This window comes from Mchenga conophoros, linkage group LG13, assembly GCF_057382185.1.
Source record: "Mchenga conophoros isolate Kocher_MC1m ecotype Shallow Benthic linkage group LG13, M_conophoros_male_GT1.1, whole genome shotgun sequence".
NCBI classification, from domain to species: domain Eukaryota; kingdom Metazoa; phylum Chordata; class Actinopteri; order Cichliformes; family Cichlidae; genus Mchenga; species Mchenga conophoros.
In genome coordinates, this window is record NC_140538.1 from 28,578,499 (window position 1) to 28,599,998 (window position 21,500).

Here is a 21,500-nt window from a genome sequence, read left to right on the forward strand (position 1 = left end):
TCCAGCTTCTTCCCACTGTTGAAAACTTTAAATTCGTGCAGGTACATGTGAGTTTGGGGTTTGGGCCCATTCAGGATTTTCTCTACTATTGCCAAATGTCTGCTGGAAAAGATTCTTATCCCTGTCATTCTTCTGCTGAGTAAAGTGTGTGTGGTTGATGGATGGAGGTCTGGGAAAAACAGAAAAAATGAACGTTCATGTTTTACTGATTTTATTATATCCACATTGCAGGATGAACACAGGTACTTCAATGGCGATTGGAGTACCTGTGAAAGAAACAGTGCAAACATACAGCAGAACAACCTGACCTGCAAGAGGCCGTTAATCACCCGAAATCTTTAACTCGTGTCAAAAGTATTAAAATCATCGCCACACAAAATTACAAGTTGCTTCGACAGTGTGTAAAGCAGGATTGTAGGGATGTTTAACTCAGGCAATGTGTGTCTTATTTCCTGATTTCTTTATTTGAAAGACAAGATTTTCCATGCTACTCTCTAAAGAAAGCAGGCACTTTCATCTGGTTCTGTCAGAATATGTGTTCTAACATATACATTTGTGCAACAACACAGAAGCGGTGAAAAAATCTAGACTACCAGTACAAAATGCAATTTGGAAACAGCAAAAATATGCAATAGTGCACTACAGTAGCAAGATGGTGCTTTGACCAGTATCCCACCTCTACACACTTCTGCATCGTCCCATATTCTTTTATCATCTTCTTGCTACATCATTCTACACGCTTACTGCTCTTCTGGTTTCGTGGAGTGATAAACTGTTTACCAAAACATTATCCTCTATGTTGGTGAAGAAACTGTTGACTCAAGCTTGAGAAATGTGCTCTACAACAGCAATAATTGTGGCATTTATGGGCTTGGCAGGTTTTGACAGTTAGATAGGCTCTTCCACATGTGTGGACTTACAAAATGAAAAATGGAGTCACAAAGGTGTATACAACCAAACTTTGTTCAAATTGTAGACAGCTTATTCTTGCAACATTCTCCTTAATGTCAAACAGCATTTACAAACTCCACCAAAGACTGAAAAGCGTTTCACACGCTGTTTTGACAGCTTGACAAAACAGCTTGTTTTGTCGAATGTGTGCTGTACGAATCTGAAAATACACATGGAGAAGTTAGTGGCAGTTAGTGGCTCTTGGCAAGAAACACTCTCCCCACATCAGTCACTCATCTTTAACATAGTAAGAAGGTGATTTAAGCTAGCTTTTTCTCTACTTAAATTTTCTCCACTGATGTTTTATCTAACAAGCGTTAGCTAGTTTATAAACTTGTCTATTTCAGCTAAGCAGAAGGTAGTTTGGGGGATGCCGTTATATAAAGTTTGCCTAACAGTGTTTTTTTTAGTCAGTAACAATATATGAACCAAACAGTTCATGGACTCCTCACTCGTTACTCACAGAAGTCTTCAGAGTCTTTAGCATCTTGCACACATGCTGCTTCCAGTCTTCCATTGAAGCAGACATTCATTGTATTTCAAAATCTTTGCCTTTCAGCTGTTGGGGACTCTCGTGCTAACCGGTCTGAAGATCTTCTTGAAGCAGATGGAGGTCTTGAGGGCATCACGAAACATGGAGCTGGAGAAAGCGTAGACGATGGGGTCCAAAGCGCTGTTGAGGTAGGTTAACACGATGCATATCATGAAAACCTGGGTTACATTAGTGTAGGACTCGCAGTCATGGGGGTGGTTTCCCTTGATGTAGGCCGCCGCTAGGCCTGTGATGACGCTTGGCATGAAGCACAAGGTAAACACCAGAATGATCACCATGACCGCTCTGATGGCCTTCCGTCCCTTCAGCTTCCTGCCTACTCGCCGTTGGCGAAGCCGGCAGACTATCTTTGCTGAGCAGAAGAGCAGCAAGAACCAGGGCAGGAGGAACTCTGCAACAAAGGCAATGTAATGCAGCTTAATCGGCACAGGGTCTTCTTCATAGGAGTTGAAGCTACGGCACTTGCCACTCGCCTGGTGGAAAAGGTTAGCGGTCAGCAGCGGAATCCCGCGGACCACCACAGCAGCCCAGATCAAGCCCGCGAGCCAGCCCGCCTTTGCTGAAGTCATTTGGCTGATGCAGTGATGTGGGTGGACCACCTTAAAGTAGCGATCAAGTGCCACCGCTGTCATGAATCCAATACTAGCAGAGCGATTGACAGTCAGCATGAAAAGGCTGATTCTGCACCAGACCCATCCAAACACCCACTTCCCTCGCAGGTGGGTGTCGATGCGGAAAGGCACGTTGATGAGGACCAAGAAGTCAGCAAGAACCAGATTGAAGAGGAAGAGGGTGTGAGGTTTCCATGACTTCATGCAACAGCAGAAAATCCACAAAGATACTATTGTTCCCGGCAGGCCCAGTATCTCAATTATCAAGCCTATTTCCATGAACATATTTTCTTTATTATTTTTCATGTGCCCGCTGCAGTGCAGTGAAGAATTATTTACTGCCTTCATTTCAGCTACGTGCCTTCTGAGCTCTTTGGTTTATCCGTACTTCCTTATTTTCAGCAGGTCATGTGTTCTTTCCTAAAAGAGAGAAGTGCAAAGAAAATAATTTTTTCCTTTTATTGAACATTTTGTGAAATACTAGCACACACACCTGAAACTTTACACATCCTTCTGTTCTACCTTATTCGTCTGTTTCCCTTTAGATTAAAGCATCTATCAGTAAGATATATATCTGAAGCCAAACTTGAATACAGTAACTAGTTTATTGTTAGAAGCTTTCGTCTAACTTTTTGGAAGAAAATAAAGAAGCTCATTTAATGATTTCCATTTATGCATACCATGTAGTTATTTGTTTTTTAAACTTCAGTGCAAATCTCCCATGCAGTCTAACAAAGCAGTTTGCAAACTGTGTAAGTTATGAAAATGATTTCATAAAAGATACATTTTCCTTTCTATGTAGCGTAGGATTAACCATTAAAAAACACCAGGATTCATGTTAGACTAACAACTTTTGTTTTTAAAAGTTGCCATGGCAGCATTTATGTGCACACCGTGGATAACAAATAATCATAATTTATGCCCTGCATTCTAAACAGATATAAAGTAGAACGTTTCATACTCACCAGCAGTCAACACTGACTCTTTGCTTTCCGCATGAGAAGACGGCGATGTGTCTTCAGCTTGTGCAGTGAAAGTGATATGATGTGATAAGATCCTTGGCAGTTTATAACTGCTGTCTTTGTCTGAGGGCTTGTTAGAACTTGTGGGTTATGAGTGCTCCAGAGAAGTGGCTCTGCAGCTGAACCACTTCTGCTATTATAGACGGTGACGTGTAATAAGCACCTTTATGACATTTTTCTTGACATTTTATAACACACAATATGTCAGGAAATTGTGTAATAATTAATATTTTGAGAGAATCGTAAATTATGATATATGACATTATGGGGAGATGATACCTTTCTTTTTGTTTGCTTAGTGGGGGAAATGTGGGAAAGACTATCCAGGGCCCTAACAGTAGGAGGGGCCACGGCAAGCTTGGAATGCAAAACATTTGTTTTTATTTTTCATTTTTTTTCTACACAGTTAGTATGTGACTTAAATTGCTATAAATTGCCTCCCTACAAATGGCAGAAAATGTGTTTAGTCCACTCTACACCTGGTCTCTCCTTTAAAGTACAGCTAATTTACTCTATCAAGGTGACTGTTGCTATGTCATCTCAAGGAAACAGTTTCAGACTATAAAACTAACAAGAAGACAAAAGAAAGGAGATTTCTTTCAAAACAAGAGTGACCATGTTGACTAGTGTAACTGTGAGCAGTTATTAAAGATAGGGAGCCAATGTAGCTGTGCCACTACCAAAATAACCCAGCACAAAACCATGACGAAACGACTTTCATTTTATAAACAGCCAGCGGAGCAGCAGCAGATCCCTCTCTAAACAATGTGACATAAGGTGAGCTCATATAGTGGCAACTTAACGTTAGTCCAAGCAGTCGTTTGTACACTTAGATTTTCAGCAGTAAGCTTAGCAAGACTTCCACAAAGTAGCTTTAAATGTTATTTTAATAGTTCTCAGCCGGTGTGCCATGAGGTAAGCAGAGGATTTTGAGGAAGCCAGTGCATTTCAGCGTGATGAAATGGCATTTTAAAATACCTCAATGACACTGCTTTTTAATATATTAAAAAAAAGATAGGTAGCGTCCAGAGGGCATCCCTGTCAGATGCCTGAACCATCTCAAGTGGCTCCTTTTGATGTGGAGGACCAGCGGCTCTACTCTGAGCCCCTCCCAGACGGCCAAACTCCTCACACTATCATTAAGGGAGAGGTCAGCCACCCTTCTAAGAAAGCTCATTTCTGTCGCTTGTATCCTCGATCTCGTTCTGTCAGTCACTACCCACAGCTCGTGACCATAAGAGAGGGTAAGGACGTAGATCAACCAGTAAACTGAGAGGTTCGCTTATAAGATAAGATAAGATAAGATAAGATAAGATAAGATAAGATAAGATAAGATAAGATAAGATAACCTTTATTATACACTCAGGTCTCTCTTCACCACGACGGCCCGGTAGAGCATCTGCATCACTGCAGCACCAGTCTGTCTGTCAATCGCTCACTCCCCTCTCCCCTCACTCGTGCACAAGACCCCAAGATGCTTAAATTCCTCTTGGGGCAGGAACTGACCCGGAGTGGACACTCCACCCTTTCCGGCTGAGGATGTGGAGGTGCTGATCCTCTTTCCCAACGCTTCACACTGGCCTGTAAACTGCTCCAGTCGGAGCTGGAGGCCGAATCCAACATAACCACATCATCTGCAAAAAGCAGATGTGAGATTCTGAGACCACCCAAGTGGACCCCTCCCACCACTTGGCTGCGCCAATTCTGTCCATAAAAACTATGAACAGAATCCGTGACAAAGGGCAGCCCTGGAAGAGTCCATGACTCACCAGCAGTGTTGTTTAGTGTTCTCCCTCCTGTGCTCTGTTCGTGTCCCTGAGTTAGTGTTGTAGAACAGTTTGTGAATTTCCTGTTTTACTTTGAAGGTCTGTGTCTCGTCGTGTCTAATTAGGTTCAGCTGTGTTCCCCTCTGGTGTGTCATTCCCTCATTACCTTGTGTGTATATATAGTGTGTGCCTGCCTGTGTTCCTTCTCGGTTCGTCTGTGTTATTCAGCGTTTCTCCGCGTCGCTGCTCTGCTTTCTCCGTGTCATCTCTGTGTATCATCCTGTGTCCTTATGCTTTCAGGTTTGTTTATTCGTTTTTTCCCAGTCTAGGCTTTAGTAGCTCCCTGTTCCTTATTTCCTGTTTTGTACTTCACCCTCACTGTAAATAAACACCCACTGGCACCCCAGCCAGTACCTGCATTTTGGGTTCTTTTCTCGTAACACCACACCACTGCCGCCCCAGCCTTGATAGTAACTGAGTTACAAGTAACTAATTACTAGGAAAAGTAACTATTGTGTTATTTTGAAAAAAATGTTTATCCCTCTGGGCTCCAGGGTATAGTTGGCTGTTTCTGACTACTTTTGATTTTACTTCTACATTTCACCTTTAAAAATATTTACCTTCCCTTGTTTGGTATCATTCTTTTCAGCAAAACCTCACATGTCTGAATTTACAGTTATTTTATCATTTTGACATACTGTATTAACACAATTGATCCAAAATCAGACACAAAAATCTTTAAATCCAAGTAGAAAAAAGTTGTAATTTTTACTATAATAACCACAAACGTGTTTAACGAATCATTAACTTGAAATGCAAATATAAATTGTAAATTTTCAAAATCTATGCACAAGTTTTGCAAACAACAGTTATATGCAGCTACTTACCTAAAAATGCAGCCAAGGCATTTTTTTTAACTATTTCAAACTATTTACATTACACTCAGGCGTTCTGCATCAAATAAGATGCCACACAAATTATTTGTACCACTCCAACAACTCATTTCTGTCCACTGTAAAATAAAGGAGAACATCACAAGCCTGATACCTGCAGGCATGAAAGCAGGAAGTGTATCACTCCTGTTTTCCACCTACAGACGGCGTCTGGCTTTGGTGGCTTTTTGGCAGCACCCGTGACATTCAGCAGACACACAAAACAAAACTATCCACTACACTACACACTAAATATACAACACAATACACTAACAACACACTGCAAACACGCTAAACATCACAAATCTCTCAGTTCTCAAAACTCGCTCTCTCTCTCTCACCGCCATCACTCCTGAAATTTCCTCCTCTTCCTAAACAACCAAATGCCATGTTGCTATTTCATTTTTTTAATGGTCAACATGGTACATTTTTCCACCAGTAGGAAAGAGTGGAGATGTATTCAGGAAAAAACATTGCTTATATTTTTTATCATAACTCTGGTTTTACATGGCCTATCAGCACAATTTTAAAAACTGGTATTGTGGTGGACACTAGAGGGCTCCACTCACACCCAGTGTATAGGAGGTGTGTTCCTGTGTTTTGTGGCGCGATATGCGCAGTTGATGTTGGAGACGAATAAAGAAGGAGTGAGAACTGAGAGCTCTGTGTCGTTGATGCTTACCTCCACAGTATAAAGTTTGAAGTCCACACTTTTAACACAAACATGGAGAATCAGGGTTGCCTTGGGTTGACATAGCATCTTGTTGGTATGTCATCTGATTGGTTTACCATGACTACTTTATTCTTCCTCAGCCAATCAGCAGCACTTGTGTGATTGTTTCGCCCCGCTAGGTCCCAGTAAGATAAAGCAGACAGCTTCAACCGTCTGTGTGTTGAAAAAGTAACACATCCGCAACGCATTTTCTTGTTAGTAACTGTAACGGCGTTGTAATGATAGAAATAGTAATCCATTAGAGTTAAGTAACACCATTACTAACAGTGTTATTCCCGGAAACAAGTCCGACTCTTGATTTCATCACTTAAGGAATATTCACAAATTCCCATTGTGTCGTACTGAGAACTGGAAATTGTTGTTCATACATTTATTTTATCACGTCTGGATTGCAGTCTTTGTTTATTTGTCTTAAGCAAAACTTCCTGGGAATCAGGTTGTTCAGAATGCTGCGGTGACGTCGTCTAAGTTTTCCAATTACTCACAGCATGCAGTGACTCAGTTACATAGACAGCATTTTAAGATTCTGCCTTCTAGAGCTCTCCATGGACAAGAACCAGCATTGGGGAACACTGTACATCCCGAGCAGGTCTCTCTTCCTTTGAGTTTAAGATCTGGGAAATCAGTGGTCTCTTTTGCTTAACATTTGGTTTTATCTTCTGGCATTTGAAAGGTTGAAAGCATATGGCCAATAAAATGTTACTTACTTACTTTTAACTTATCTTTTTGGGTATCACAATCAGGTTGAAAACGGAAACAGGCTGTAAGAAGATAGACTGATATCAGTCCTCGCGTTAATAAATGTCTGCCTGTGTACCAAATAGTGAGCAAGAAGACGATAGTAAGTAAAAAGAGAGAGAAAATTGTCCTGAAGGTAATGGGGATAATGAAGCGAGGACAGATCATATTAGAAGTGCTACAAAAATAAAATTGTATTTTTAAGGTTTTTTTATATAACATTTCATAAATCATATTATACTCATATCACACTCAATCATCCTTAAATAAAGAAAATCGTGTACTCTTAAGCTTGATACTCCAAGCAAAACTCTACAATAAAGTAAACTATAATATGAAGTGAGGCTGAAATGTGAAGAGATTTCAAACTGTTCAAACATGGATGCATCGTAGATTTTTCTTATATGTGTCATATGATTTCCTGATTACTGGCAATTCTAGTTACCACTACAGATTGTTGTGTATAGTTGTTAAATCAATTATTTGTTTGAAAAGACAAAAACATCTAAAGATACATGAGAGATATACAGGGTGGGCCATTTATATGGATACACCGTAATAACATGGGAATGGTTGGTGATATTAAAGTCCTGTTTGTGGCACATTAGTATATGTGAGGGGGCAAACTCCTCAAGATGGGCGGTGACCATGGTGGCCATTTAGAAGTCGGCCATCTTGGATACAACTTTTGTTTTTTCAATAGGAAGACGGCCATGTGACACATCAAACTTATTGGTAATGTCACAAGAAAAACAATGGTGTGCTTGGTTTCAACGTAACTTTCTTCTTTCATGCGTTATTTACAAGTTTCTCTTTGTTCACAGCCATTGACATGTCGAAGAGGTTAACCCGTGAGGAGTGGATCGAAATTGTGTTGATATCTGGTGAACGCAGTAACCGGGTCATTGCAGCAGATTTCAATGCAAGACACCCTACGAGACCACCCATCTCCCACGCTACAGTTCAGTGTTGAATTGGTCAAAATGTGGACTCAAGAAAACTGTTACTAATGAAGAAACATCAGTGGCTGTCCTAGCTTCATTCAGCAAGAGCCCACAGCGTATCACTCGCCGCATGTCACTGGAGAGTGGCATTAGTCGAACATCCCTTAGGCAGATATTAGCTAAATGGCACCCTTACAAACTCCAGCTACTGCAGCATCTCAACGAGGATGACCCAGATCGGCGCACAGAATTTGCAGAATGGGCAAAACAAAAATTGGAACAGGACCCTCAGTTCACGCAGAAGATTTTGTTCAGTGATGAGGCAAACTTTTATGTGAATGGTGAAGTTAACAAACAAAACCACCGCTATTGGTCTGACACTAACCCACATTGCATGGATCCCTCCAAGACTGTTGGAACAACAAAAGTGATGGTTTGGTGTGGTGTGTGGGGTACAACCATAGTGGGTCCATTCTTCATCAATGGAAACCTCGAGGCCACTGGATATTTGAAATTGCTACATGATGATGTGTTTCCCTCTTTATGCACTGAAGCTGGCACGTTCCCTGAGTTTTTCCAGCAAGATGGTGCACCACCACATTATGGGTGCCAGGTCCGAGCATTCCCAGATGAACAGTTTCCTGGAAAGTGGATTGGTCGTCGTGAGCCACTTGAATGGCCCCCAGGGTCTCCCGATCTGACCCCCTTAGGCTACGTCCACACGTACACGGGTATTTTTGAAAACGGAGATTTTTCGTTTTCGTTTTAAAAAAATAATCCCGTCCACACATAAAGGCAGAAATGAAGGAAAACGCTGCTATGAACATGCCAAAGCAGCAGGTGGCGCTAGATTCCTAACCGTGCCGAAATGTTGGCCAATCAGAAGTCTAGAAGCCTTGGTGGGAAAAAGTAAACAAAGCTGGGGCATAGAAGCAGAACCGAGTCGTCTGTGTGGAGGGACAGTAACTGTGTGTATATGTAAGCATTTAAACACTGCAGAGAGTAGAATTAACAGTATTGTAGAAATTCATTTCACCGAAACAATAGCGTGGCGCACAGTGTGACGTTAAAAAATGCGCACACCTTTGACGCTGCATTTTCTCCATTTTTCTAGTCCACACGTAAATGCAAAAACAGAGTTTTCAAAAATATCCACCCTGGCCAGAGTTTTTAAAAATCTTCGTTTTCAGTGACCAAAAACGCCGTTTACGTGTGGACGAAAGGTGCAAACACATAGAAAAATCTGCGTTTTCAAAAATACCTGGGTACGTGTGGACGTAGCCTTAGACTTTTATCTTTGGGGTCATCTGAAGGCAATTGTCTATGGTGTGAAGATACGAGATGTGCAGCACCTGAAACTACGGATACTGGATGCCTGTGCTGGCATTTCTCCTGCGGTGTTGCTATCAGTGTGTGAAGAGTGGGAGAAGAGGGTTGCATTGACAATCCAACACAATGGGCACATTGAACACATTTTATAAGTGGTCAGAAACTTGTAAATAACTCATGAAAGAATAAAGTTACGTTGATTGTATAGAAGTCTATGAGAAAGCAACCCTTCTCCTCCTTTTCACTTTCAAGCCTTACTTACTGACTGACATTATTACCCTCATTAAGGACCACAATACAGATGATAAAATGGGCTATACTATAGGCCGGGGCTGCCCTAGGGAGTTTATGATTGACAGGTTCTGGTGTTATGAGCATACAGTGTCCCTTTCACTCAGATCTGTTCCTTTTTATCAACTCTGGTTTCAAAGCACTAAAATAGTAACGGCCAACATGCTTATCAATGGATAATATCACAATGACTGCATCTTTTACATCTAGTAATGGACAAAAATTAATTCCAGAGACCATAAAAAACGAATCTTCTTTTTTGCATTTTTCTTTGTAACCTCGATACCTTTTGGCCCAATCAATCTTAGGGTTTTGGGGGTTTTTTTTACAATCCCATAAGATGGTATTGTTTACCATCTTATGAAACTGTCTCTGTGTCAACATGGCAAAAAGTAGTCTTGAAGGCATGCTCTCTATTTGGAACTATGACAAAAGTGTTTTTGAAAACTTTGGCAACAGATTTTGGTAACATGTTAGTTTCTCAACTTTCATGTTACCACAGTTTAAGATACAACGTGCGTATCTGAGATCAAATGATGGTGGGGTTTGGCAATGAATAGGGTCTGACTCATGAGATCACTAATGTAATGAAGCCTTTGAGCTTGAGCCATTCCGTCCCATTGTTTCTCATCCTGATTTATGTCATTGCATCCCATTTGATCGCTCTGTTGGATCTTATTTAAACATCATTTCCCCTTACTGGAACTTGTCCTGATGCATGCTTAGTCATCCAGGTAAGGAGATCTGAGACGTTGATTCTGTTCATCTGAACGTAGCGTTTTCAGTGGGAGAAACATTTCATCAATCATCCAAGTGACTTCTTCAGTCTCAGCTGACTGCAGGTTTCCCCAACCTAATGTAGCCAGATGGGTTACTCTGCCTTCTCCACCTCTCTCTCTCTCTCTCTGGCTGCTGTTCGGGTTGGGTTGAGTGGAAACACACCTGCACTCTAATTGCAGGGTGGCGACTGTCGGTATAAGGCCATGCAGGCTTCATTTCCCTATTAATTGCTTCTTTGCCTTTTGTGAGTGCAGTATCAGGCACCAATGCACTTATTTTCTTGGGATAATCAGGCAGTTTCGATCAGGCTCTACAACAGTTACAGGTAGGCCGTATGTGTATCCTCCTATCCACTTTAAAGGTTAAATAAGTGGTATAGTGGCGTATTGCTGTCCTGTTTACAGATTGGCCGACTTACTTATTTCCAGCCGTTGTGGAGAGGGCCGCCGCTGCACTACTACTAGCAACTGATATAGCGTCCTTAATTCTGGGGTAAGTAGCATTTGGCATTATTTTGCTACTGACTATAAATTAGAATAAAACATAGCTGGGCTTGAGTTAGAGCTGGGCGATATATCGAGTTTTTAAAAAATATCGATATATTTTTATACGAGATATAAGATGTGACAATATCCTTTATATCGATATAGTCTATGTTACGTATAATTATACTTGTGGAGCCGCAAGTTTGCCTCTCTTTCGTCCACTTTCGTCTTTACGCAACGTTACTCGGCCTCGCCTCTCCTTCACTGAACACAACTCCCCCTCCTCCCCCATCGCTTCACCTGCAGGAAGCGACAAGATGGACACGGCAAATCTCCGTTAACGAGTTACTGCGCATCGCCCCGTGCGTGGGGCTGGACGGCGTCAACGTGTTAGCTAGCTAACCACGCTAACGAGCTAACCACGCTAACGCCATGCAGCCCAGACTAAAATCCTTTCATTTTCTCAAAAGTTGACAGCGCGCCTTATGTATGAATTCTGATGTGCTTGATGGCCGCGAACCGATTTTATGTGGAACACGGCGCTCAGCAATCTGTCCAAAAATGTTTTAGTACGACTTTGGTAAGCTACGGAGCTGCACCGCTTGATGGATTGTCGGAGCATTACGGCTGAGCCTCGCGGAGTGATACGTACTGTGCTTCAACGTAATATTACCCTACTGTGTATAAGGACCATAAATGGCACCTGTTGAGAGACGTGGTTGCGAAGCGGATTTCAAACTCCAGGCTGTCAGTCACGCAGTACAAGTTGGGAACAGAGCAGCTGTGAAATCTGTCTTTGTTATTGTGCTCAGCGTCTTTTAGTTTACATTTTGACTGCACAATTGTGAGCTTTTTGTTATGCACAAAAACAACATTGTTTTCTTATATTTATGGAGCATTATTATTTAATAAATGCTCATAATTTATTTTTGAGTAAATTTTATGTACATCTGCTCTATGTTAATAAAAGTGCCTGTGTGACATCTGGGACACAGCTTTGACTAAGAACTCTCTTTTTGTTCTTACTTTATGGCTTTAAAAAAAAATATCGAGATATATATCTTATATCGCCATCCAGCTAAAAAATATCGAGATATGAATTTTGGGTCATATTGCCCAGCCCTAGCTTGAGTGATCTCATGCCCGTTTATTTTGCTGGTGTTTACTTACATCTGATATTTGTACTTGCACGTTTGATTTGCTCCAGTCGCCACAGAGAGCGCCTTTTTGGAGTGTTTGCTAGGATCAAATGTCATAACGACCATCATCGGTGCAGGCAACTGTTTGCCTGTGGAGTGTAAATTCCTAGGCTTGTGTACTTTACTTTCTTTGTTTTAAAAGAGTGTGCGTCTTTTATTATTGTGTGCTTGGAGTAGATTTTTTTTAGTTTGACTGTGAGCAATGAACCTGGTGCTAAAGCTCCTTTTCCATTAGTAACTACTCGAATCGACTCACTATGGCTCGCCCCGACTCAACTCAGGTTGACTGGTTTTCCATTACAATGCAGTACTACCTAAGGCCATGTCTCCGCTTTGGCCTTCCGTCCACACTGAGACAGCGTTTTTAGTCAAGGAAAACTGAACTCTTTGAAAAAACTCTCCAAAGTGGATACATTTGAAAACGCCGTTTTCACGTCACAGTGTGGACTGCGAAAACGCAGTCAGCCCATTTAAAAAGCTCGGTGCTTTTCCTCGACATTTAGCAGCAACATTTCAAATATAAATGGCAGATAGAAATAACGCAGGTCGAATTGTCTTACATTTCACGCATGTGCAATACAGGAACAGTTTCAGTCATTTCAGTGTGGATGAACAACTGTTCGTAAACGATTACAAACGATAGTGTGAAAGCAGAGAGTTTTTAGACAAAAACGCTGTTTTCAAATTTATCCAGATTAGTGTAGATGTAGCCTGATGTGTGTGGTCTCTCTCCCCACTTGGTGGCATGCAGTCTGACGACGTCACATTTTAGTACCTGCTCACTTGGAACCCCGGGTGGGGAGGTGCTAAAATAGTACTTGGTAGCAGGTATTATGACCACAATGGAAAACCCTTAAAACCGTAGTAAACCGTGCCAAGTCGATCCAAGTAGGTACTAATGGAAAAGGGGCTTAAGTGTCCTATTAGATTTTTGAGACTTTTTTTTTTAACTTTTATTTAACTTTTTTCCCCAACAAATATAAGACTGGTTCACATCCAAAATAATAACACTACACAGCACTAGAATATTACAACATTATGTCCATAATTGTTGTCCACTAGGATCCAGTTTACAGGTTACTCCCAGTGCTTCCAGTGGTTTCTTCCATTTGTCCACAAAAATTCGGGAGCTCCCATCAATATAGTGTCCCAGCCTGATCAGAGTCTTAACTTCAATGATGAGCGACTTCCATAGAGAAATGGAGGGAGGCTCAGCCCCCACCCATCTCAACATAATGCTTTTCCTGGCCAACATTAACAGTGACTGAATTACATGCTCATGTTGTACCAGTGAGACAGGAATATATCCCAATATACACATTATTTGGTTTTCTGTCACCTGATGACCAATGGCTGTACTAATATTGGCGCAGACCTCTTTCCAAAATGACTGGATAATAGCACACTCCCACAAGCAGTGGAATCTAGTGCCCACTCTGACCTTACACTTGAGACAGTTTGGAGATGTTCCCATATTATACTTACTATAAATATACGGAGAAATATACACATTGTGCAAAATTTTGTGCTGCAGTTCTTTAAATCGGTTACAAACAGAGATTTTAGATGGAAGGACCAGGATTTTGTCCCATGCCTGTATATCTATTTCACATTTAAGCAGCGTCCCCCAAGATTTTCTCAACCATGCCAGTTTATCCACAATTAGGGCATAAATCTCGGAATAAAACTTTGATACAAAATGTTTATGCTCCCTATTATCCAGAAAAAAATTCTCCAACCGAAAAGAGGCAGTTGAGATTTGTAATGATTTAGCATTTTTTAACACATAATTTCTCAATTGCAAATACTTATAAAACTCAGTCTTTGACATAGAATACTGGGATTCTATGTCTTGTCTTCAAGGATTCAAATGATTTAAACTCACCATGTTTAAAGAGGTCATAAAACCTCTTTACACCTACTTTATGCCATCCCACAAAGCTTGACCCTACGTTCTGCGGCAGAAGGTCAGGATTATTTATAAACGTTGACAAGATATTAAACGGAAGACTACCGTTAAAAGATTTTCTCAGTTTTCCCCACGTCCACATAGCATTATATATCAGTGGGTTATGCTTTATTACATAAGGTAAGTCATTTAGACTTTAGATTTTTGGGACTTTTAATGTTCTTTTTTGTTTTTTACTGAGGTGAACCGAGGATAAGCCAGTAGCTGTGGAACCTTTGGTGGTGGGTTGTTTCCACTTTTGTTGTACAGCACCTTGGGTCCAAAGTTGGTTGGTTGGTGTGTCTGTGTGATTTTTCTCTCTCATGGTCCTCAGCTTCTGGTAAGTCCAGGTTGTTTTATCTTTGATCAATGGTTGCTAATCAATGATACATCCAGATTAACAGAGTCACCTTTATGGACTGAATCTTGTCTTTTCTTCAGATGAGCCAGGGCCACTGCTGTCAAAGAATGATTTTTATCTCTATCTGCAGGAATTCATATTTAGTGGCATTGCTCTGATCTGGGTGCTTCCCTTCCACATGCATACAAGGGAAGTGTGTGTTCACACCGAACGCGATGGAATTTACAGAGAGACAGGAATAAAAAGGACCAGCTGCTCTCCAGAGCAGGAACAAGGCTGAGGAGGAAATGCTCCATTGGAGACTGGTGTGGCCTCTTCAGGGACTCCAGGGTGGCCAGCTCCACCGCCGATGGACCGTCCTGGGACCCGTCCCTCATCTGCCTCGGAGCCGTCCTCCTCTGTGGGCCTGTAAAACAGCACAAAACACAAAGAAATGAGAAGGCTGCTACTAGATTTTAATTTCAACATTGAAAAAAAAAAAAACAATAACAGGATATAATCAGATTGGTTGTAGATATTTAGTAAAGGTGATCACAAGGGAATCCCACCGACTAAAAAGGTATCAGTGCTTGCTGTACATATCTATGGGTGCAGCAGCAGGAGCTCAGGGACTGGGGATGCTCTGCTGCAGAATCAGTTGGTTCTATCAATACAGTATTAAATGTTAACAGGTTGGATATAATAATCGTAGAGTAGACAGTGGTCCCTCATTTATTGCAGGGGTTCTCAGAATAACTAGCCCCTGGTCACAGTTCTCACAATTGATTCTCAAAGTGCAAACCTTTGTAGATTGCAAAACGTAAAAGTATTAATATGCCGCGGTTTGTCTTCATCTGCCCGCCACTTTCGTGCGCCTTTTTCCCTCACGGTGCAGGTGTGTATTTCCGAATGAGGCTCATAGTTATGGGTGTTTTTGTGCTTTTTTGTCTATTGGACGCGATGGTTATCAAAACCAAACGTGATAAATTTGGCAAGCGCAGGAGATTTGTCAATCAGGCTGCAGAATGCAATGCTGTACTGTGCAATAAAAAATCAGCGAAAAAGCAAAGCAGTGACGGATGAACAGCGGGACCACTGTGTGCTGTTTATTAATAAACAATAAAATATATTCCTAAATGACAACATGCATAAAAGCAGAACGGTATTTGTACGTCAGTGGGAAAATAGCGGTGGCTTGCTAGCTTTTGTGCGGCTTCCCCGGGTCAGTGAAAACTTTCAAAAGAGAAATGAATGAACTTACCAGGTTGCCCGATCTCTTCACATATCTTCCTCCAAGCTCGGTCCTTTTTATTCCTGTCTCGGTACTGAAAGCAGCTGGTGTTGTACAGCTCCGAGTTGTTTGCTACCGCATTGATTAGCCTTCCCCTCCATTGAAGTATGAAAGGCTTTGGCTGGATCTGCCCCTTTGACCTAGGTAACAGCCACGTCACCAGGCTCCTGATTGGTTGTCGCGGCGCGATTTGACGCTGGAGTTCAGATTTTTCCAACTCGAGCGGTAGACGCGAAACGCGCGTATGCACAAAATGCAACACAAAAACTCACGCGCGTGGTTTTATTCGCGAGTCAAACGCGCCAGACGCGCTACACTGACGCGCGTTTCACGCGTTTTGGCGTTTTCGCGACGCAAATCTGCTTCCGAATTTTCGCGGGACCCGCAATCGCGCCTTTCCATTGACTTTACATGTAAACCTGACGCTCTGGTGTGAACACACCGGCAAGGACAGCAGCAGCAAGACCCCAGCACAGAGCACAACAGGCAACATTGAAAACAAGGGTATAGGTGGGTTGCAATGTAGCTTGCAGATGCACAGCAAACACAGTCAGGCTGAAGCGGCTTAAATAGTGTGACCTCTTTTTGACGCATAGAAGAATAATCAAGCCATCAACTGATGTGGGCTGACACTGAGACCAGTTGATCTTCCTGGATTACACCATACTTGACTTCATGATCTACCAGAATTCACTCGTCCCGTCCGCTGTCATGCCGTACTATAAAATGTCAGCTGTGTGTTTGCCAGAATCACTGGACTCTGATCTGGACAGCTGCCATTCATTCAACTGTTTTATTAGCGTACACATAAAACAAACACACACAAACAAGCAGCGCCACCACGTCAGGACTGACATCTGCTCTCAGACCCACTTTATGGTTGCAGTGTATACTATGCATGTGTGAAACCAGGCTGTTAAGAGCTCGCTTCCATATTTGTATCATATGTTTTTATTTGTATATTGGCATCTTTGTGTACATGTCAGTTGGTGTCAGTGATTAATGAGCGTAATCCACTTCCTTATTTCTATAATAAGAAAAGAAAACATGATAACATCATATAAATTTCTCCCCTGTACCTGAGCCATTCAGCTCCCTAAATAAACTAAGAAATGCATAAACTAGCTACAGAGAGGACGGTGAAAGGTTTTTATGCACACCAAATAAATACAATACATTTGAATATGATGTAACTATGAAAATATTGAAAGCTATTTGAATGTAGGCTGTACTTGGACCAAACGTATTAGTCTGTACTGGGTGTCTGGTGTATTGTTTTTTCTGTTCACTTTCTAAATTTGTGTTATTGCGCTAATCTTTACTAATCATTTTAAAGGTAAATGCCCAGTTAATATGTCCTAAATAATGACTGAACAATGAAATTTCTGGATTTCACGGCAATCTGCTTCAGACTTGTTGAAGTGTCTTAGGTGGGAAAAGTGGTGGACTGGCCAACCAAAGTGCCATTCTTTAATTTACCTGATTATATAATGTAAATATTAAACTGATCTATTAATATGATTTCTGACTCGCTTCTCTGACACACCTAGGTACTGTAGTTCACTGATAACCGCCAATCTGACCCACTGCATGACTCAGATACAGCATTATATGGCGCTTCCGTGTCTGCCCTTTGAAAACACTCATCGATACAATTCTTCGCTCACTTATTGTATGCTTAAAACATTCAAACAGCCACTGTGGGATCAATACTAGGATTTGCACACAACACACACACAGTTACTGCTCAGGTGGTCCAGGTTTGCTTCCCGAGTTTTCCCTCAGTTCACAGCTTCAGCCTGTGACAGGGACATCACTGTCTCACTCTGATAACATGGAGCAGCTTAATGTTTAGCCCAAGACCCATGCACATGCACACACACACACACACACACACTAGAGAGCTAAGAGATTACAAAGGCACAGAGACCCATATGCCGACAAGCAATGGAGACGAGTAAACTCAATGTGAGGCGAATGCGAGGTAACGATCAAGGTGAGTTATAACTGCTAATAGCATTTTAAAATGTGTAATGACTGAAGAAGAAAAAACTTGAGGTGGTGCTACCTGCCACTGCATCTTTATTTCTTCTGCACTGAGTGAAGAAGCAAAGTGATGGAGTTCAATTCTGTACAGATGGTAAATTATTACTGATTGGATTGACTGGGGAAAATAATTGACCGTGAAAGTCGCCTAGCTGATATTTATAGCAAAGTGAAAACTTGTTGAAGTCAGTCTAAGCCTTTAATTTGCTAATTAGGGCTATTAGCCTGTTAATCCACACGAGAGGCTGTCAGCTGTGCTGCATGGCCTGAGAATGAGCGAGTGAATTCATTTTGAACTTGTAATAATGTAAAGAACAAAATTCAACAAACTTTTCTTTCTCTTAAAATTTTATGATTTTTTTTTTTTATCTGGACAGGAAAATGCTGGCAAGAGAGATTAATGTTAAACACGCTGTTTAATATATTAATAGACTTAACAGCCTTCGACACCCGTTCAAGAAATTATGAAAACAGGATTTATTGCTCAGACTTTACAATTTCATGAAAGAGAGCGTTGAATAATGTAATTAAAAGGAAGGGAAATGTCTTTAAAACAGACTTTTATCCGTAAATAATCTGATTACTTTTCAGAGCAGGAAGCTATTTCCATCTATGGTTGAAGTAATTTATCGTTTCATTTTTTTCTGATTTTGATCATCTTACTTTACATCCATGAAAAACAAAAGAGTGAGAGACATAACCCATAATCCAGAGACATTATGAGAAAAAAACGTGGCACAGAATAGTTTGTTGAAATCAGTAAACTTCTTAAGTTTGGCTTTTAATAGTTGTATTAACATTTACAAATGTAAATCATCTCGATAAAATTTATAATACAAAAGCTTGAACCTTCCACAAAAAATGAGAAAATAGGAAGTGAAAACTAAACTATAGTCTTTGAACTTTGGTTAATTAAGGCTAGCTGTTACCCCCAGCTAACGTTAATATTTTGTAAATATTGTTTTCTGATGTTTACTTCGACATATTTTACATTTAATTTGTTTCACAACCTAAATATTAATTTTCAGTGATATTTCTGACCAGGCAGCATCTTCCTTTAAAACCTCATTTCAGTCCATGTAGCACATACGTGTGTGTGTGTGTGTGTGTGTGTGTGTGTGTGTGTGTGTGTGTGTGTGTGTGTGTGTACATATATATTCGTATTTGTATGTGTAAATGCAAGTATGTGTACGTGTACATAGTGGTTTGCTCTATATGTCTGAAATAAAGATACAATAACAATATATGTAATACTGTACATTCAACCTACAGGCTGACTGAACATTGTAGAACAGCTGGAGACGGGGGGGGGGGAGTTAGTCTGACACAACCCAAAACTAACGTAAAGCAATTATTATAATTTTTATTTTTATTCTGTACAAATTATTTCAAATAAAAACACTTTATGGCCAATTGGCTGTCAAAGTCTTGTCTGTGCACAGTAAACATTAGAAGTGAACTGAATTTATTAGGCTGACAGGTAGACAGACAACTCTAAGAAAAGGGTGCCCCAGGCAAAGAAATAGTCTGACGGCTTTTTTAATATTTGAACTGTTGAACAAATGAAACAAATAGAAGTTCATACCTCTGACAGCACTAGTGCCGAATTCAATTAAATGTTTCTGTCAAATCACAACAACAGGCACCTCTAGTTACTTTGCATTATAACGTGAAACCCTGCAAAAACAGAGAGAAATCAGTTGAACAGTCTTACTGCTAAGCTGAGCTAAATATCTGGATGCCCTTAATATTTACAGCAAAGAAATGAGAGCACTCATCTAATTTATTCTCATCATTTATTAGCCCAGGCTTAATCTGTTTACTCTAAACTATTAAAAATCTTTGAAAAGTTATTTAGAAAACTACACATATTAAATAGTTTAAGAAAAGACGAAAACGCCTCGTCTGGGGATCCTCAGCCCTTCCCATGAAGGTGGCACGGATGCCCCTCCGGTGGTCCTCGTTGGGCTCTCGCACTCTGAGGCCTCTGGATGTCTGGAGCCTGGATCTCCTCCATGCCTGCTTCATGCCCTGGGGGACGGGGCTATGGCTCCCTACATCCTCTAGCAGACCATTACATGTGGAAACCATTTGAATACAAGCGCGCTGATCCACACAGGTGTGCACACGCGTGATCACTGTTCGTAGACTTAAATTACACCTTTCTTGGCTGCTACTTCAAAGCACATTGTGCGCTGTCTGTCCTGTGTGCTGCACAACAAAATTGAATATTTAGTATTTACTGCTGTTTACACTTAGCTAGATTAATGCGATGGTGTTGTGTTTAGTATGTTGCTTTGGGTTTTTTTGCTTGTTTTCTATTCTTTCTCTCTCAACAGGTGATCCAGGAGATTTTTTTCCCTTTCTCACTGTCCCTCTCCCCTTCTGTTCTTCTTTTCTTTCCTCTTTCTTTCTCCCTTTCCTATCCCTCACTCATGTCTGTCCCGTCTGTAACAACTGAAAATAAGAAAAGAAAAAAAAAAAGAAAAGATGAAAACATCCAGTAATTTCTGTCTCTTTTTGACAGGGATTGTTGAAAATGACTCCCCAGCAGAACCACATGGCAGCAGCTCTGTTCGACCTGTTTCTGCTCTTGTTCGTCTCTACGTGTATGCGCTGCATGGCTGCCTCTGCGAGGTGGCCTTCACTGCTGTGTGGGACTGGTGCAGCACCCAGGACAGGAGGCTGGCAGGCCACAGCAGTCTGTGGGCGCTGCCCATGTATGCCACAGCAATCTATCTCATGGAGAGGCTGAGGGCCCTGATGCTCGCTCAGAATCACCCACTGACTGTGCGGCTCGTGCTCTACACTGTTTTCATCTACCTGTGGGAGTTCAGCTGGGGTGTGGGGCTTAGTTTGTTGGGAGCCTGTCCATGGGACTACTCAGGCCATAGGTACAACCTGAGAGGACTGATAACTCTGGACTATGCACTTCCCTGGGCTGTGGCTGCATATATAGCAGAACAGCATGTGATCAGGCACACTTTAAGAATAAGACTGCATAACTGAACCGCTGTTGTGACGATCTGGACTCATGTGCTTCCAAAACACTTGATTAATTAATTTCATATTAATTATATTAAAAGTAACTATTCTGTTGTTTTTAGCAGTATAATAAACCTGACTGGGAAAGTACATTAAAGGAGTAGTCTTGATTTTGGAAAATAAGATAACAAAAAGTCTCTACACAAAGCCACAGATATGAATTAGCCTGGACACTTGGAAAAATAAAATATTATGAAGAAACAGCAGGTGTAGTTTTATAGTAAAGTGAATAAAAACAGAAAGAATGATCAACAATGAGCTTTGAACTATTGAGAAAGTGAAGCCAGCTTTCTTAAATCCTTTGATCTTTTCCCAAAGGATTATTCACACTAAGCTAAAAGAATCCAATCGCTTAATACAGTCAACACTCACCTTTTTATATCTTTGCTTTAAGAAGCAGTTTTACTTTAAACGTTTAGCCTCATTGAAAGTAGAAGAAACTCCAGCAATCTATTCTCTCAATGCAACATAAATACTCTTCTCTTTGTAGCTTCAA

General features: G+C 41.0%; 2 protein-coding genes across 3 annotated transcripts; one reads left to right on the forward strand and one right to left on the reverse strand.

Annotated features, from left to right (window-relative positions):
• Nucleotides 1-205: 205 nt before the first annotated feature.
• hcar1-3 (hydroxycarboxylic acid receptor 1-3) lies at nucleotides 206-3,218 on the reverse strand. 2 transcript variants are annotated; one of them, XM_085295847.1, is made up of 2 exons: nucleotides 3,081-3,218; nucleotides 206-2,530 (listed from the first exon to the last, which is right to left on the reverse strand). In XM_085295847.1, the coding sequence occupies exon 2, from the start codon at nucleotides 2,461-2,463 to the stop codon at nucleotides 1,507-1,509; it is 957 nt and encodes a 318-aa protein (XP_085151973.1). In that variant the 5' UTR covers nucleotides 2,464-2,530; nucleotides 3,081-3,218; the 3' UTR covers nucleotides 206-1,506. The 2 variants fall into 2 exon arrangements, with proteins under 2 accessions (XP_085151973.1, XP_085151974.1); XM_085295848.1 differs by having other exon boundaries at nucleotides 206-2,535; nucleotides 3,081-3,211.
• A 14,480-nt stretch (nucleotides 3,219-17,698) lies between these two features.
• Nucleotides 17,699-21,246, forward strand: LOC146561488 (transmembrane protein 229B-like). Its single transcript, XM_085297610.1, has 2 exons — nucleotides 17,699-17,909; nucleotides 20,487-21,246. The coding sequence occupies exons 1-2, from the start codon at nucleotides 17,861-17,863 to the stop codon at nucleotides 20,966-20,968; spliced, it is 531 nt and encodes a 176-aa protein (XP_085153736.1). The 5' UTR covers nucleotides 17,699-17,860; the 3' UTR covers nucleotides 20,969-21,246.
• Nucleotides 21,247-21,500: the final 254 nt, after the last annotated feature.

What these genes read in the sequence shown, in the direction of transcription:
- hcar1-3 (XM_085295847.1), bottom strand. Translation starts at nt 2,463, where the DNA reads ATGAAGGCAGTAAATAATTCTTCACTGCACTGCAGCGGGCACATGAAA.
- LOC146561488 (XM_085297610.1), top strand. Translation starts at nt 17,861, where the DNA reads ATGGAGACGAGTAAACTCAATGTGAGGCGAATGCGAGGTAACGATCAA. An exon ending in AATGCGAGGTAACGATCAAG is followed by an intron (nt 17,910 to 20,486) that starts GTGAGTTATAAC and finishes TCTTTTTGACAG; the next exon opens with GGATTGTTGAAAATGACTCC.